The sequence below is a fragment of the Siniperca chuatsi genome, linkage group LG14 (genome assembly GCF_020085105.1).
Source record: "Siniperca chuatsi isolate FFG_IHB_CAS linkage group LG14, ASM2008510v1, whole genome shotgun sequence".
Classification (NCBI taxonomy): Eukaryota; Metazoa; Chordata; class Actinopteri; order Centrarchiformes; family Sinipercidae; genus Siniperca; species Siniperca chuatsi.
The window spans coordinates 16380619-16393524 of record NC_058055.1 but is presented as its reverse complement, the minus strand read 5'-3'; the positions used below and the strand labels follow the sequence as shown (position 1 = coordinate 16393524).

Below are 12906 nucleotides of genomic sequence, written 5' to 3'. Positions count from 1 at the left end.
TTAAGCTGAAACAAATATGTACCAGGAGCTGTGTATTTAGCCACATTTCTGTGAAAATATGAGTATTTGCTACATACCGTCCACACAGATGGACGGTTGAGATGTAGATGCTGAAGCCATGAGTTTTTAAACGTTTTAATGTAGCTAGCTACTTTTGATATTTTTTTTCTGGAAGTTAGTCAGTAGCTACATTGGAGACACCGAGCTAGTACAGCACAATGAAAATATCGTTAAACATTTTTTTGTAAACATTATTCATAAAAATGTTAAGTAATTAAAAAAGATTACTTTAGAATAAAATAGACACGTATGGCAGAAATAAAACGTTTTAATTTTGTCTTTCAGAGAAACGATGCCTAGCGTTAGCTGGGTGACATACAATGATAATACATGAGAGGCACAAACGGCTAACCCAAGTTGACTACAGCTAACTACTTTCCTGGCAAAAGAGCAATTTGAAAACCTACATAGGTTTTCTGTTAAGTATACCTTTAATGGTGTAATTATACTCAGGAATGGCAAATTGTTGGTCACCTTCCCTGATAAATTATAAAGAACTGCATTAGAAAAATTACTGTATTTGATAATCAAATAGGAGTACGTTTTACTAAGGTATGTTAAATATAGTGAGTCATTTAATGCTAAATAGTGATTTAAATGTCACATGAATTTATATTACACTTTATTAAGTTAACTACAGTTGTAGTTTTGTATGTTCACAGCTCAGTGTGCTGTATGTGGGCTGAAAATGTACAACACAAAATACATAAAAAACATTCTGATAAATAATTGCAGTGTTGCTTAAAGTGCAATATGTTTCACAGCTTCTGGACAAATTTGGCGCTAGAGCCCAAATGATGAACTGGCCGGCCAACTTCAGCTTATTACAGATATGCTAAAACTCATTATAGATGTTGGCCGATAAGTAAAGAGAAACTGTTGTACAGAAATGCTTGATAGATATGTTTGAGGTAATTTAGAAACAGTGTCGCCATTACATAGTCTGTCCACCAGAGAGCACTGACAAATTTTGGGGAATTTATGGACTCTATATTGTATACCAGCCAATATACCTCTATTATTAAACTCTGAAATGTCCAAATGTTGAAATACCAAATATGGGTATCAAATAAATCCAGCATCAGTTGCGCTCTAGTTGAAACCACATAAATACTAGTTCACAGAGCAACATGAGGCAAATGTAATGTGCTAAGCAATTGTTATGAAGCTGCATACAAATCTTTACTTATTTTCTTACAAAATATCCCATATCAATCTGTATTGATTGGTTTTATGCCTCTGCAGGTTTTCTATGCATTAGTCCTCCACATACAGCTTTATGACTCCTTCACTTCTCTCCCAATTGTTTGAAAAGGCACAGATGTCTTCATAAAGTGTTTTTAGCCCTCAGCTTTGCAGATGTGTCCTGTCTTGGCAGTCAGAGAAAAGAGCTGTCCTCTGTAGATCTGTCCCACATCGCTCTGCATGACCTTCTGGGCCTGTTAGACCGGCCTAGCAGCGAGTTGTTGATCTGCAGCTGTTGTGAGGGCTCGTGCTGGGCTTTTGGTTGTCCTGAGAGGTTATTGTGTCCATAGGTTTCGGACCCATTCTTGCCTGAGTCTGCGCTCGTAGACCTGCAACACATCTGGCTCTTATCTTGTGAGTGGTCGTTACATTCCCTGCTCAAACAGGAGTGGTCGTGCTCAGTACTCATGTCATTGTTGTCATGCGTGTGTTGCTCTCCGTCCGAATGGCTGTCAGGTGTGCTATAATGGTCTTGGCTCTGAGTGAGGTGATTAGGCTCTATGTGTTTTTTTGCATTGTCGGGACTTCGCTTGGGTTTGGGGCTCTGTCTCTGTGGCTGTGAACAGTGGGTTTGTTCATGAGAATCAAGGGTCTTGTCCTGGTTGTGAGAGTGGTTTTGGTTGTTGTGATTCTGCCAGAAGGCTCTGCTGAGCTGCTCTAACTCAGAGAGCAGAGGCAGACCGATGTCCAGGTGCATCAGCAGGTTCTCCAGCCACTCCTCCAGCTTTGAAAAGGAAGGACTGAAAGAGTGAAAGAAAAGCGTTGTAGTGATGAGAGGTTGTAGGGCCTTACATGCTCCACTGCAGTAGTGCATTGACTAAATATCTGGCAGCACACAGCCCAAGAGCCCTGCATACAAGTTTAAAGCTGTATGTGGGCTTATACATCAGTTATGATACAGTAGACTTTGTACACCGTACATTAACTAACCAGAAAATAACCTTTATCATCTAATGAGGTGGCTACTGAAATGAACTGAATAAATCAAATGTGTTTTGAAACAAAATATAAAACAGAGGTACTTCGTCGCAGTCTAACTGAACAATATTTACAGATAGCTCATATTTTGCTTTATACAAATTTAGGTCTGCAGTTGTGTTTGATTTGTGCAACCATACCGTTTCTCAGCGTCCATGTCACAGCAGAGGACAGCCAGCGGCAGCAAGGCTGAGGGGCACTGTGGAGGGTGGTACTGCTGCAGGAAACCGGCTACATTTAGTCCAAAGTCATTCGACCGGGGGAGGTAGTCAGGGTCGGCACTCACTCTACCTATTATCTTAAGAGAGACAGAGAGAGATACATACTTAGTTTTAAAATTGATAAGACGCTTGATGTATGAATAATATAGGTTTGTTTCTTTGAAATTTACACAACATTTTAACTCCTTAGATTGTTCAGTCAACACGACATCTTTTGAATTCTTAGAAATCAATATTTTTAGGAATATTTTACTCTGCCTAGATGTTCTTACCTCACATATCATGATACCAAAGGAAAAGATGTCCACCCGTTCATCATAGCTTTTCCCTAAGAGGTGCAGAGGAAAGATTGGAAAATGTGAACCACATACTGTCCCATACTGACCCATGCTGGAGATGTAGAGATCCTGTGTTCAGTGTATTCGTATTAGATCTGCTATTAGACCTTAGAGTAATATCAGGTCTCCTACACAGTTCCCCCGTTTTTTGCATATTTTACCATAGTTCAACACTTATGGTATCAAGAGGCAAGTTGAGGTTAGTCAATACTGCTCAGAAACTTCACTTAGTAGAGTATTTATACCTATGTCAAACATGGTGTGCAGCATTTGAGAAAAGCATTCTCTGCAAATTTTAATTCATTGAAAAGTATTTTATTAAAACAAGAAAGCAACATTTATGGTAGGAATGCAAGTATAAATCCAATGTGAATCTTCACACCTACGCTGTGAGGTCTCACATGACTGCCAAAGTCCTTTATGCATAATCAGAAATATTATGCCAGTGCCATTTATATTTATTTTCTTATATGTTGATATAAAAAAAGGTAATTAGGCTTACAATGATTTTTCTAAGTGTCTCCTCTTATACAGAATTAAGAAAATTTAGTCCAGGCTACCGAAGATGTTAGAATTAGTTACATTTTACTGTCACCTCTTTAACTCCACTACAGACAGGATTGGAAAGAAACAATCAGTGGTGGGTACAGTACTGAAAATCTTTACTCAAATAAAAGTACAATTACTCCCATAAAAAATCTAAGTGTAAGTAAGTAAAAGTAAAAATTTACCATTTGACAAACCTACTCAAGTAGAAGTATAAAACTTGGTCAATAAACTACTCAAAGTACAAGTTAGTTTGTGTTTTAATAATTTTTAGTGTGTGCGGGCTAGAGATCTTCACAAGTCAATTTATGCAAGTCCAAGTCAAGTTTCCAGTCTTTGGTCAAGAGTCTGAGTCAAGTCTCAAGTTTTCTTTTTGGATAATAAGTGTTACATCCACTGCGCGTCAGGTTAGACATAGCCACTGTGCAATATAGTTATTTCTAGGGATTGCACTTTGCTTTGCATGTTGATTATATCTAATTTAGCTACTTCTGTTTAATACAATTATATCTACATGAAAGTATCGATAAGATCACTTTAACATATTACCCATATTTGCTCTCTTCCTATGCTTCTCAAAAATTATTGTTTCCTGAATAAATAACAACTGGTAGCCTACTGAGTGAAAGGCAAGATCAGCTTCACGGCAACATTCTATTTAATGAATTCTCCATTGGGCATCGCTGTAAAACCAATAGCAACCAAGGCGAATTAGATAAAATAAATAGGCTAATTTCCATCAAAAGAAAGCCATGCTTTGCGCAACAAGAGTATTCTGTTAATATATCAGAATCAATCCAGTGATTATTGGACTAAGATGTTTATACAGTGTGTAGCCTACATTTGTTCTGCATAGACTAAATACGCTTTTAATATGCCATTGATGGAAAGTTAAAGTTTTTCTGCCGGCTTGTGAATGGGCGATGCAGGGTGCTTTCCAACATGGCCACAAGTGGCATTGTGTGCAGTTACTGGATTTGAGTTACATTAGTAGAATAACCAAACCTTAAACTAAAAAGGTATTTGCCTGATTTTCTCAATTTTTGCATTTGCCCTGCTCATTAATATCTGGCACAAGCGCACCGGTTAAAGCTCTCCTGTGCACACAGCCTGGATGACAGCTCATTTCGGTAAATGTAGCAAAATGCATAGTAGATAACAAGACTAGTTGTAAGGAAGGTATAAATGGCAAATGTAGCGAAGTTAAAAGTAGATTACTGGGCCAAAAAAATACTTGAAGAATAAGTAAAAGTACAGTTTTAAAAAGGAACGTGAAAAGTTACCGTTCCTAAAAAAACTACTTTTTTACTCATTTGCGTTACATGTAACGAGTTACTACCCACCCCTGCAAACATTCCTTACGTATGGGCTCCTAGAGATAAACACTCTTGTCAAATTGGGTTTATGCGCCCTTGGGGTCCTTGATTCAGACGAATCTTCAGGCAATCTCCTGCTATAACTGACAGCCTGGAACATTGTGCACTCACCATGGATCATCTCAGGAGCCATCCAGTAGGGGTTTCCGACCACGGTGTACCGCTTCCTCCGGTCAGGCCTGCGGAGCTCTGACAGTGTCCCCTTCTCAGGCTGTTCCAGAGAGGATGTTCTGCCCTGATTCCTCTCCTCCATCACCAGCCTGGCTAGTCCAAAATCTGCCACCACCACAGACTGGTTCTAAACAGTGAAGTTTAATGAAGGAGTTATACTTGAGCTTTTATGTTGGTTATGTTGGTCTGTATTTGTTTAAAAGTGCTATGTGTGGCATTGTGTTTCTCAAAATACCGATCACATTTCCCATAAACCTTTTTTGGCAGCCTTGAAATCAATCATGTATGCGACAAGGAAACGCTAACATTAAGTTAAAACTATGCAGTTAGAAGAGTTTGATGATTTGATCATTACCTGTTTTATAATTCGAAAACATAATGACATACAGAGGCTGGTAATAGCTGGAAGATGGTCGTGTTTATGAAGCAGGGCTCAACACTAACTTCTAATAGTGGTTGCCAGGATTCGATTTTCGATTTAAACATTTGGTCCAGAAAGTTTGCGTTACCTCCTGATCGCCGATCCTGCTTTTGATTTGAAAATCGAAAATTGGTTGCCCATTTCTCAAAATGGTTGCCAATGGCAACCTGGCAACTGTTACTGTCGAGCCCAGTGAAGACTTAAAAAATGGCAATCCTTTTAAAACGTTTTCGACAACTGGGAATGCAACTTCGACAAAGTTTTATAAAGGTTTGATAATTAAGAATTAAAAGTCAAACATTAACATTCAAAGAACCAATAAATCAGATTTTTCCATATTAATTGCTTTTTAGCTAGATGTTTACCTGTTTTGTACATTAGTCTTGCTAGTTAAAAAGAACAGATATTATTGAATCAAACAGTCTATCAAATGGAATATTTGGTTTGATCACAAATTTCTGAAATTTAATGAAGTAATCAACATATTGATGTTACCCTGCAACACAGTGTGGAAATTGTCATTTTTGATATGCTTGTGTATCCTACAGTGAAGCTATCTGATGTTTGCTGACGTGTGTGATGGAGCCACTTGTTTACCTCTCTGACCAGGCAGTTGTGTGTGTTTAGATCTCGGTGGATAACATTCATGGAGTGTAGATAGGCCTTAGAAGGAAAGATGTCATATACATTAGGGAAAGTTGATACCAGATTAAGGAATTATTTTGAGTATTGACTGGAAAGACTCACCATTCCAGCTGCAATGTCTTTGGCATAACCCACTCTTATACTCCAGGGAAAATCCTTGTCCTACAACAACAAGACTAACATATTGTGTCTGTGTACTCTGATAGTACTCATGGAGAAACATAAAAAACATTTTTAACTTACCATTTTTATGATGGTCTCTCGGAGAGTTCCTCCTTGGATGTATTCGGAGACGAAGTTTATTCGTTTCTCTTTATAAAACAGTCCAATGAACTTAAGAACATTGGGATGGTCCAAACAGCGCATCACCTTCACCTGTACAATTGAGAAGAAATGTGGTTAAACCAATGCCTCATGTCATTGTAGCAGCATGAAAATAACTTATAGGTAAGATAGTCACCTAATAACCCTCTTGATGAACATTCTTGATAAAATCCAGCTTCTTCTTCTTACCAACTTACATCCTAAAGTAGGCTTTAATAGTGAATAGCAACCAGCTTCCTTAACTTAGACCCCTTAGATTTAATAAGTACTATGGCTTTTGTATCCCTTTTTTAAATAAAGTGACCAGGGTTGATAAATATGAGTGTGCTGTGGAAGGTTAACTTTCTGAGGTTAACTCCCTGCTTCTTACATCTTCAATCATGTGGCCTTTCCTGTTCAAATGACCACTTACCTCCTTTAAGAAAGTCTTCTGTGTCTCTTCATCAAACCTTATCAACTCTTTCATCACCATCACCTCCCCTGTCTCCTGATGTGTTACCTTGATAGCAACAGGTTAGAATCAATCTTACAAAGAACTCACAAAAAAGTCAGCCATAATAATGAAAGGGACAAAGTGATAGTCAAAGTGATGGAAAAAAAGTTACTGCGGTACCTTGACAGCCTGTCCAAAGAAGCCCTTGCCAAGCACTTCTCCATGGATGAGGTCTGAAGGTCTGAAGATGCGATGGGTCCGATCTCCAGGGTCCACACGAAGAGACTCTGAGCGAACCATGTCTCTCCTTTGAGATAAAAGCGACAGTGCTCCAGGGGACAGACGACACTTATCTATACTACAGCTACGCCTGAGACAGAAAAGAAAGACTTAGACAAAGAGAGGGGAGTAATGAATCAAAGTAAGCCGAGAGTCAGCACTTACAGAATGTGTCTGGATCGCATCCCCATGATTCCTTGGTGCGGAGGCGGCGAGAGGCTCATCCTGATTGGTTCATCTGTCTCCTCCCCTGGATTTGGCTCTTCTTCCAGACTCGGGAGTTTGTGGGTTGAAGCAAGTTTGTCGCAGACACGGGGGTCAGGACAGCTGATGTCGTCCTGGGGATTGTTCGTGGGAAGGAGGTTGTCAGCAGACTGCGGATTGTGTTCAATGGTCAGCTGCAGTGGTCTGCTTGTGTCCTGGATCACACAGTTTATCTAGAGGAAAGGATGTGGTGTTGACCTTTTTATTTAGTATTGATATTATTGCTAAATCAGTTGGTGGTTTGAGGCCTACTTCGTCTGGGGAAATGTTGCTGACAGGGATGCCGTTGACCTCCAGTACTCGATCACCAGTGTGGACAGACGACAGCAGGTCAGGGCTGAGGGCAGCTGAGTCTAACCTGAGGGAGAATGACAATGAGTGACTGGATCGAGGAAAGATGGGGTAAGACAGAAAACAAGCTTGGGGCGTTGTATCAGCTTTTGGGTTTAGTTGGAGTTTAGCACTAATTAAATGCAAATTCACTCTTGGTCATGTCCTAGATTTAGACACTCACCCTGTCACAGTGACAAGAGCGCTTTTCTCTTGGCTGAGGTCAATGGCTACAGTCAGGCCTCGTCGGCCACCTGCATGGGGAGGAAGAGACACCAGCGCCACCATGTGGGGACTCTTGGTGATTGGAGAAGCTGACCTCACAGTTGAGACTAACCCCTGACAGAAACAGTGGCCACTGCAGAATATACAAAGCAAGAGATGGAATAAAGGACATTCATCAGAATCAGAAACCTTTATGACCAAACATTATACCTTTTCCATTCAGTCACTTTTTTCAGCTTACAATTTTGTTAGTTTCCTACACGCAGTTATATAGAGGACTTGCTTAATTTCTTTCATTTAAAGTATTTTGGTTTGTTTTGGTGTGAGTTGCCGAGTTTTGGAGATAATGGTCGTAGAGATGTCTGCCTTTTTTGAAAATAATGGAACTAGATGGCACTTGTGCTCAAAGTGCCAAAAAAAAAAAACACATTTGAAAAAGTCAACGGCAATGTCTCTTTCAAGGAATCATGACCCAGTTATTCAAGCTAATCCACAGATTTGTTGTGAACAGTTTCATGTAGGAATTGTCGGTAGAAAGAAAATAGTGCCATCTAATTCCATTATATTCCAAAAAGGCAGACATCTCTCGGCAACTCACACCAAAACAGTCTAGATGGATAAATAGAACTACAGGTAAGAAGGAAAAATATTTATTTTTGATTTTTGGATGAACTGTCGCTTTAAACTTCAAACTTACCAGTAGAGTTTTGTGCGTTCGACAAGCGTGTAGGTGTCCCCATCTCCAATGAACATTTCACAGCTCATACAAGTGAAGCATTCAGGGTGGTACTTCTGCTCTCCAGCAACCTGTTTATACAGGGAGGCAGTGTGGTAAAACACAATGCAGAGGCCAATGGAATAAAGCCAATGGTTTTTACAAGATGACATTTGTTGGGGTCAGACTTTAGGGGCAAAATATGGCTCTGAATTACAAGAGTTCTTTCTGTGCATTCCTGTATCAAGGCTTTGTAGTGTCAGGATGTTTTCAGAGGATATCCTCTGGTTTGGGAGTTGAGAGAAAAAAGCATTTACTTTCATACCAGGAGGAAACCAGGAGGCAGGAAGACTTTGTGTTTGAGTAGTTGGCATAGCATGCTGAGATTCGGTATTTTTTGTTGCGATATTTGATCCAGCAGAGATTGTTGCCATACTTCTGTCTGTGAATATTACATTTGATATTTGTATGGCCACTTGTCAGTTTGAACAAATGGTAGCTTTGAATGATCAATGAAGCAGATATTTTTAAACTATCAATCTATTTGTTACTGGCTGAGTTCAAAATGTTTTGCAGCGAGTGAGCAGAAAAACAGAAAGGAGGAGTATCTGCTAAGGTGACCAGAGGGGAAAACTGGTCAGGAAATCAGGCTTTCCTCTTACTGTTAATGGGCCAGAAATGCATGTACAGTAAAGTTTGTGGCCTGCATAGACAAAAAGTGTTTGGTAAGGAACAATGTCAAAGTGCTATTGTATTTCCTTGAAGTGTTACAATGAATTTGTGTTTTTTATTGCTTTGTGGTACGAGGCTTTAACCTTCCTTTTCATTATCTAGCATTTTGACTATTTAAAAATCAGTGTGATTATTTCATAATTATTAAATGAATTATCATGATGTTAACCATATTGTACAGCGCTAATTTTAGGTATCAAGGTTGGAGATATTTTTTTCTTCTTTTCAGTGATTATCATGTTACCATAATGAGTCCTGTTGCGATGGTCTCCTTGCAGCCGTGGCAGTGCTCTCCGTAACGGGCCCAGTAGTGCTTCTTACAGTACAGCTGTCCCTCTCTTTCATAGTACCAGTGAGACAGGATACAGCCACATTCACAACACCTAAAGAAAAGAAGGAATCAGGGAAGAGAGAGAGAGAGAGAGAGTGGGATAGTGAGACAATGAGAAGGCAGAAAGATGAAACGAGAAGATTAGATTTAGGTTTAGATTTAGGTTGTAAGCTGATAGATACTTCTAGAGAGGTGTGTTCGAGCAAAGTAACGTGAGCCTAATCGGTGATGGAACACATGAGACTTGTGAGGAAAGTCGACCTGCTAGATTGTCACACACGGGATCAGGTAGATCACTTCCAGGTCAGTTGGACCAAAAATTATCGTGCTCAGTTTGGCCTACTTTTTTAGGATTCTATGTCACTGATACCCAACTCCTTACCTCTCTTGACCCTGGTGATGCTTTTATTAGTTACTAAGTTGAAGCTGAGACATCAAGTTGCTGGTGTTTTTCCAGCACATACCTGGAGGGAATACAGTTATCTTCAATGCAGGGATGGTGTTGAAACGTTGCATTATAGATCTTGAACTGCTGATGTCACTGTGACAGAGAGCACATTCAGCTGACTGCCAAACTAATATTTTTTCTTACAAAAGGATTACTCATGCAGGGTCACTGGTCAGTCACATGTCTTCACGAAAACACTAACTTAATGGTAGTTTCTCATGGGCACACCCATTCAAAGATTGCAAAAAGAAATAAACAAAGTGCAAACATCACTGCCTCTTAAAAACTACTTGTTCCTTAAATGCAGCTCGGGCATGTTCACTTTCAATCCTTTAAAATACGCAAACAGAAACTTTCAGTGGCATCCTGGCTTAAACTAAATGTAGAATAATACCTATGTACAATAAAAACCTGCTTCCTTATCTCTCCGACACTACAACCAGAGTGGGAGGTGACTTCCTGGAGAGAGAATAGCTCCATGTTTCCTCTCTCTCACCCTCAACAGTGAGTGCTGTCCTTACAATAGAAAATTAAAAGGTTGCCTTTCTATTCAGAATGAAGTAGTTGGGGAGGGAAAGACTCAACTTTCTTCCAATGTAAGAGACACTTCATGGCAGCATTTCACTGTGATCAATCATATTATAATATTATTGCTTCAGTGTCACTAGTGTGGCTACTATACCCAGTTCTTTTTCTCTTTATTCAAAAGAAACCGTTGTTGTTGCTGTTGGTAAAATAAAACACATCACTTCTTGTGAATTTTCATGGTAGAAAATGTAAATACTTTTATGGTTATTTGTTCATAGAGAGTAGCAATATGGTCATCTATGATTACGACTTGATAGATCATAGCTTATTTTCAGTAGGACTTGAGTAAATACAGTTACTAACAGAAATCTCTAGTCCTAACAGATACTATGTCTACTGGGGATGTAGTGCACTGTGGGAAGTACTGTTAGAGATTTATTAGACCTGCCTGTCATTCATTGCTGAGGAAATAATGAAGTAATAAAACCATCAGACAGCTGCAGGTTTATTTTTGACCTCCTGTGTTTGTTATTGTGCTGCTGGCAACGGATATGGAACCTCCCAGTTTCACATCTGTGATTCCACCAAAACATCTGGTCGCGAGAAAACCCTGGAATCAGCCCAGAGATATATCCAGAGAATTGATCCTCTCTCTGTTTCCTACTGCGACACATCTCCTCACATTTCTCTATCGCTCCACCTGAAAGTATTCCCCTCATCTGGCTCCCCTGCATCTTACTCTTGTCTGTTAAAGTGGAGCTGCAGAAACACCAGCACCTGCTGTACATAAAACAAACATGTTATGATGTCAGGACATTAACCTAGGTCAAATGTTAAGAATCTGATGACGTATTGTCCTGCTGTGGTTTCCTGCCTGGTCTGTCTGTGTCACCCTTCTGGATTTCCGTTAAAAGAGTAGTTCTTAAAAGGAAACATTTGTTTTTGATGTAACTGTATTGTGTTAAATGTTACAGGGATATTGTCTCAATGGTGTTATGTATGTAGTATATGTGTATGCATTTCCAGTTTATTCTGTATGTATGCTTTGATAAAGACCTAAGGAAGAGTAGTTGATGGGGTAAAACCTGTTATTGTTAAGTACCTGTTACTATTATGGTTTCATAAACTACTCACACACATACTCATAGTTGTTGTGAAAGTAGGAAGAATATTGATGCACTTGTTACTTGTGAATCTGTGTGTTTGAGGAAGTATCGCAGATGTTGAGCTACAATTTGCTTAGATTCTCTTTCTCTCTTTCTTTCTTTCATACTCTTTCTCTCACTCTCACTCTCACTTGCACAGACACATCTCACCAATTAATGACCGCAGCTCTTACCGTCCTTTCATTCCTCTCCGAAACCTCTGGTCCCTTCGTGACATTCTGCCCTCTCAGTTTACCGATAGACAGCAGTCACTCAGAAACAATCCACCCAGTTAAGACAGGAGCTTGTTAGCTGCATGTGTTCATGAGCGGAGCCTTCACGTATTCTGCTATGACTGGTGGCAGGCGTTGTCTTTATTATTTTTTTTTACTCTCTCTCTCTCGCTCTCTCTGTGCACTCAGAGGCTTCCTGTGCATATGGGTTCCCTCTCTAATGTGCAGAGTAGCTGTGTGAGAAAAAACTCTGACCCACTGACACCAGCTAGCCAGTCCTCCTCTGCTGGCTGCCGAGAAATAGACCTATCCCAGTATAGAAGTTGTGCTCCACCGTCCCTCTCCTGTTACTTTCAGTATGTAGACCTCTGCAGGCTAAAGTTACACTCCTCTGCAGAGTCCACAGAGTGTTGGAGAGTTAAGTTCACAGAGTCTTAAATGTGAAGCTGTTTATGAGTTGAGATACGTGTGTATTTTTCTCAGAAGTGGTGTGAGAGAGTTAGCTAGTCTGTGTGTTGTGAAATGAGCTCTGTTCCCATCAGCACAGGCATAATCTCTTTATGAATGCCCCAGTTACTGCACTGTCCTGATCCTACAGTAAAGCTCTCTATTCATAACACACAACAAACAAAGAGGGAGATTTCAGTTATAGCACAAGAATAGGGAACAGCTCAGAATTAGGAGAAGAAACCATTGATGCTATTGATGTGTTGGACTACATAATATGCTGTGCATTGTTAAGAACTATACAGTAGAATACGCTGTAGTGTGTACTTGGTCAGTATTTGCCGAATTTGCTGCTCTAACTTTTTTAGTCTGCCCAGGCAGTAGTTTGTTGTTTCCTTTTTCTCATTTCACGCCATCTTGTTGTTATTAAAATGGCACAACAGATTACGACATCCAACCAACATCTGCCTC

General features: G+C 39.7%; 1 protein-coding gene across 1 annotated transcript; it reads right to left on the bottom strand.

Moving 5' to 3' along the window:
* Positions 1-312: 312 nt before the first annotated feature.
* On the bottom strand, positions 313-12294 carry LOC122888876 (LIM domain kinase 1-like). Its single transcript, XM_044223867.1, has 15 exons — positions 11950-12294; positions 9548-9686; positions 8554-8663; positions 7816-7989; positions 7554-7659; positions 7203-7474; positions 6939-7128; positions 6738-6824; positions 6245-6376; positions 6104-6163; positions 5954-6019; positions 4876-5062; positions 2777-2832; positions 2424-2581; positions 313-2045 (listed from the first exon to the last, which is right to left on the bottom strand). Exons 1-15 carry the CDS (start codon positions 11991-11993, stop codon positions 1439-1441), a joined length of 2388 nt encoding a protein of 795 aa, XP_044079802.1. The 5' UTR covers positions 11994-12294; the 3' UTR covers positions 313-1438.
* Between the last annotated feature and the right edge of the window lie 612 nt (positions 12295-12906).

What these genes read in the sequence shown, in the direction of transcription:
- LOC122888876 (XM_044223867.1), bottom strand. Translation starts at nt 11,993, where the DNA reads ATGTCACGAAGGGACCAGAGGTTTCGGAGAGGAATGAAAGGACG. An exon ending in CGGAGAGGAATGAAAGGACG is followed by an intron (nt 9,687 to 11,949) that starts GTAAGAGCTGCG and finishes TCTTTTCTTTAG; the next exon opens with GTGTTGTGAATGTGGCTGTA. An exon ending in TCTTTGGACAGGCTGTCAAG is followed by an intron (nt 6,825 to 6,938) that starts GTACCGCAGTAA and finishes GTTGCTATCAAG; the next exon opens with GTAACACATCAGGAGACAGG.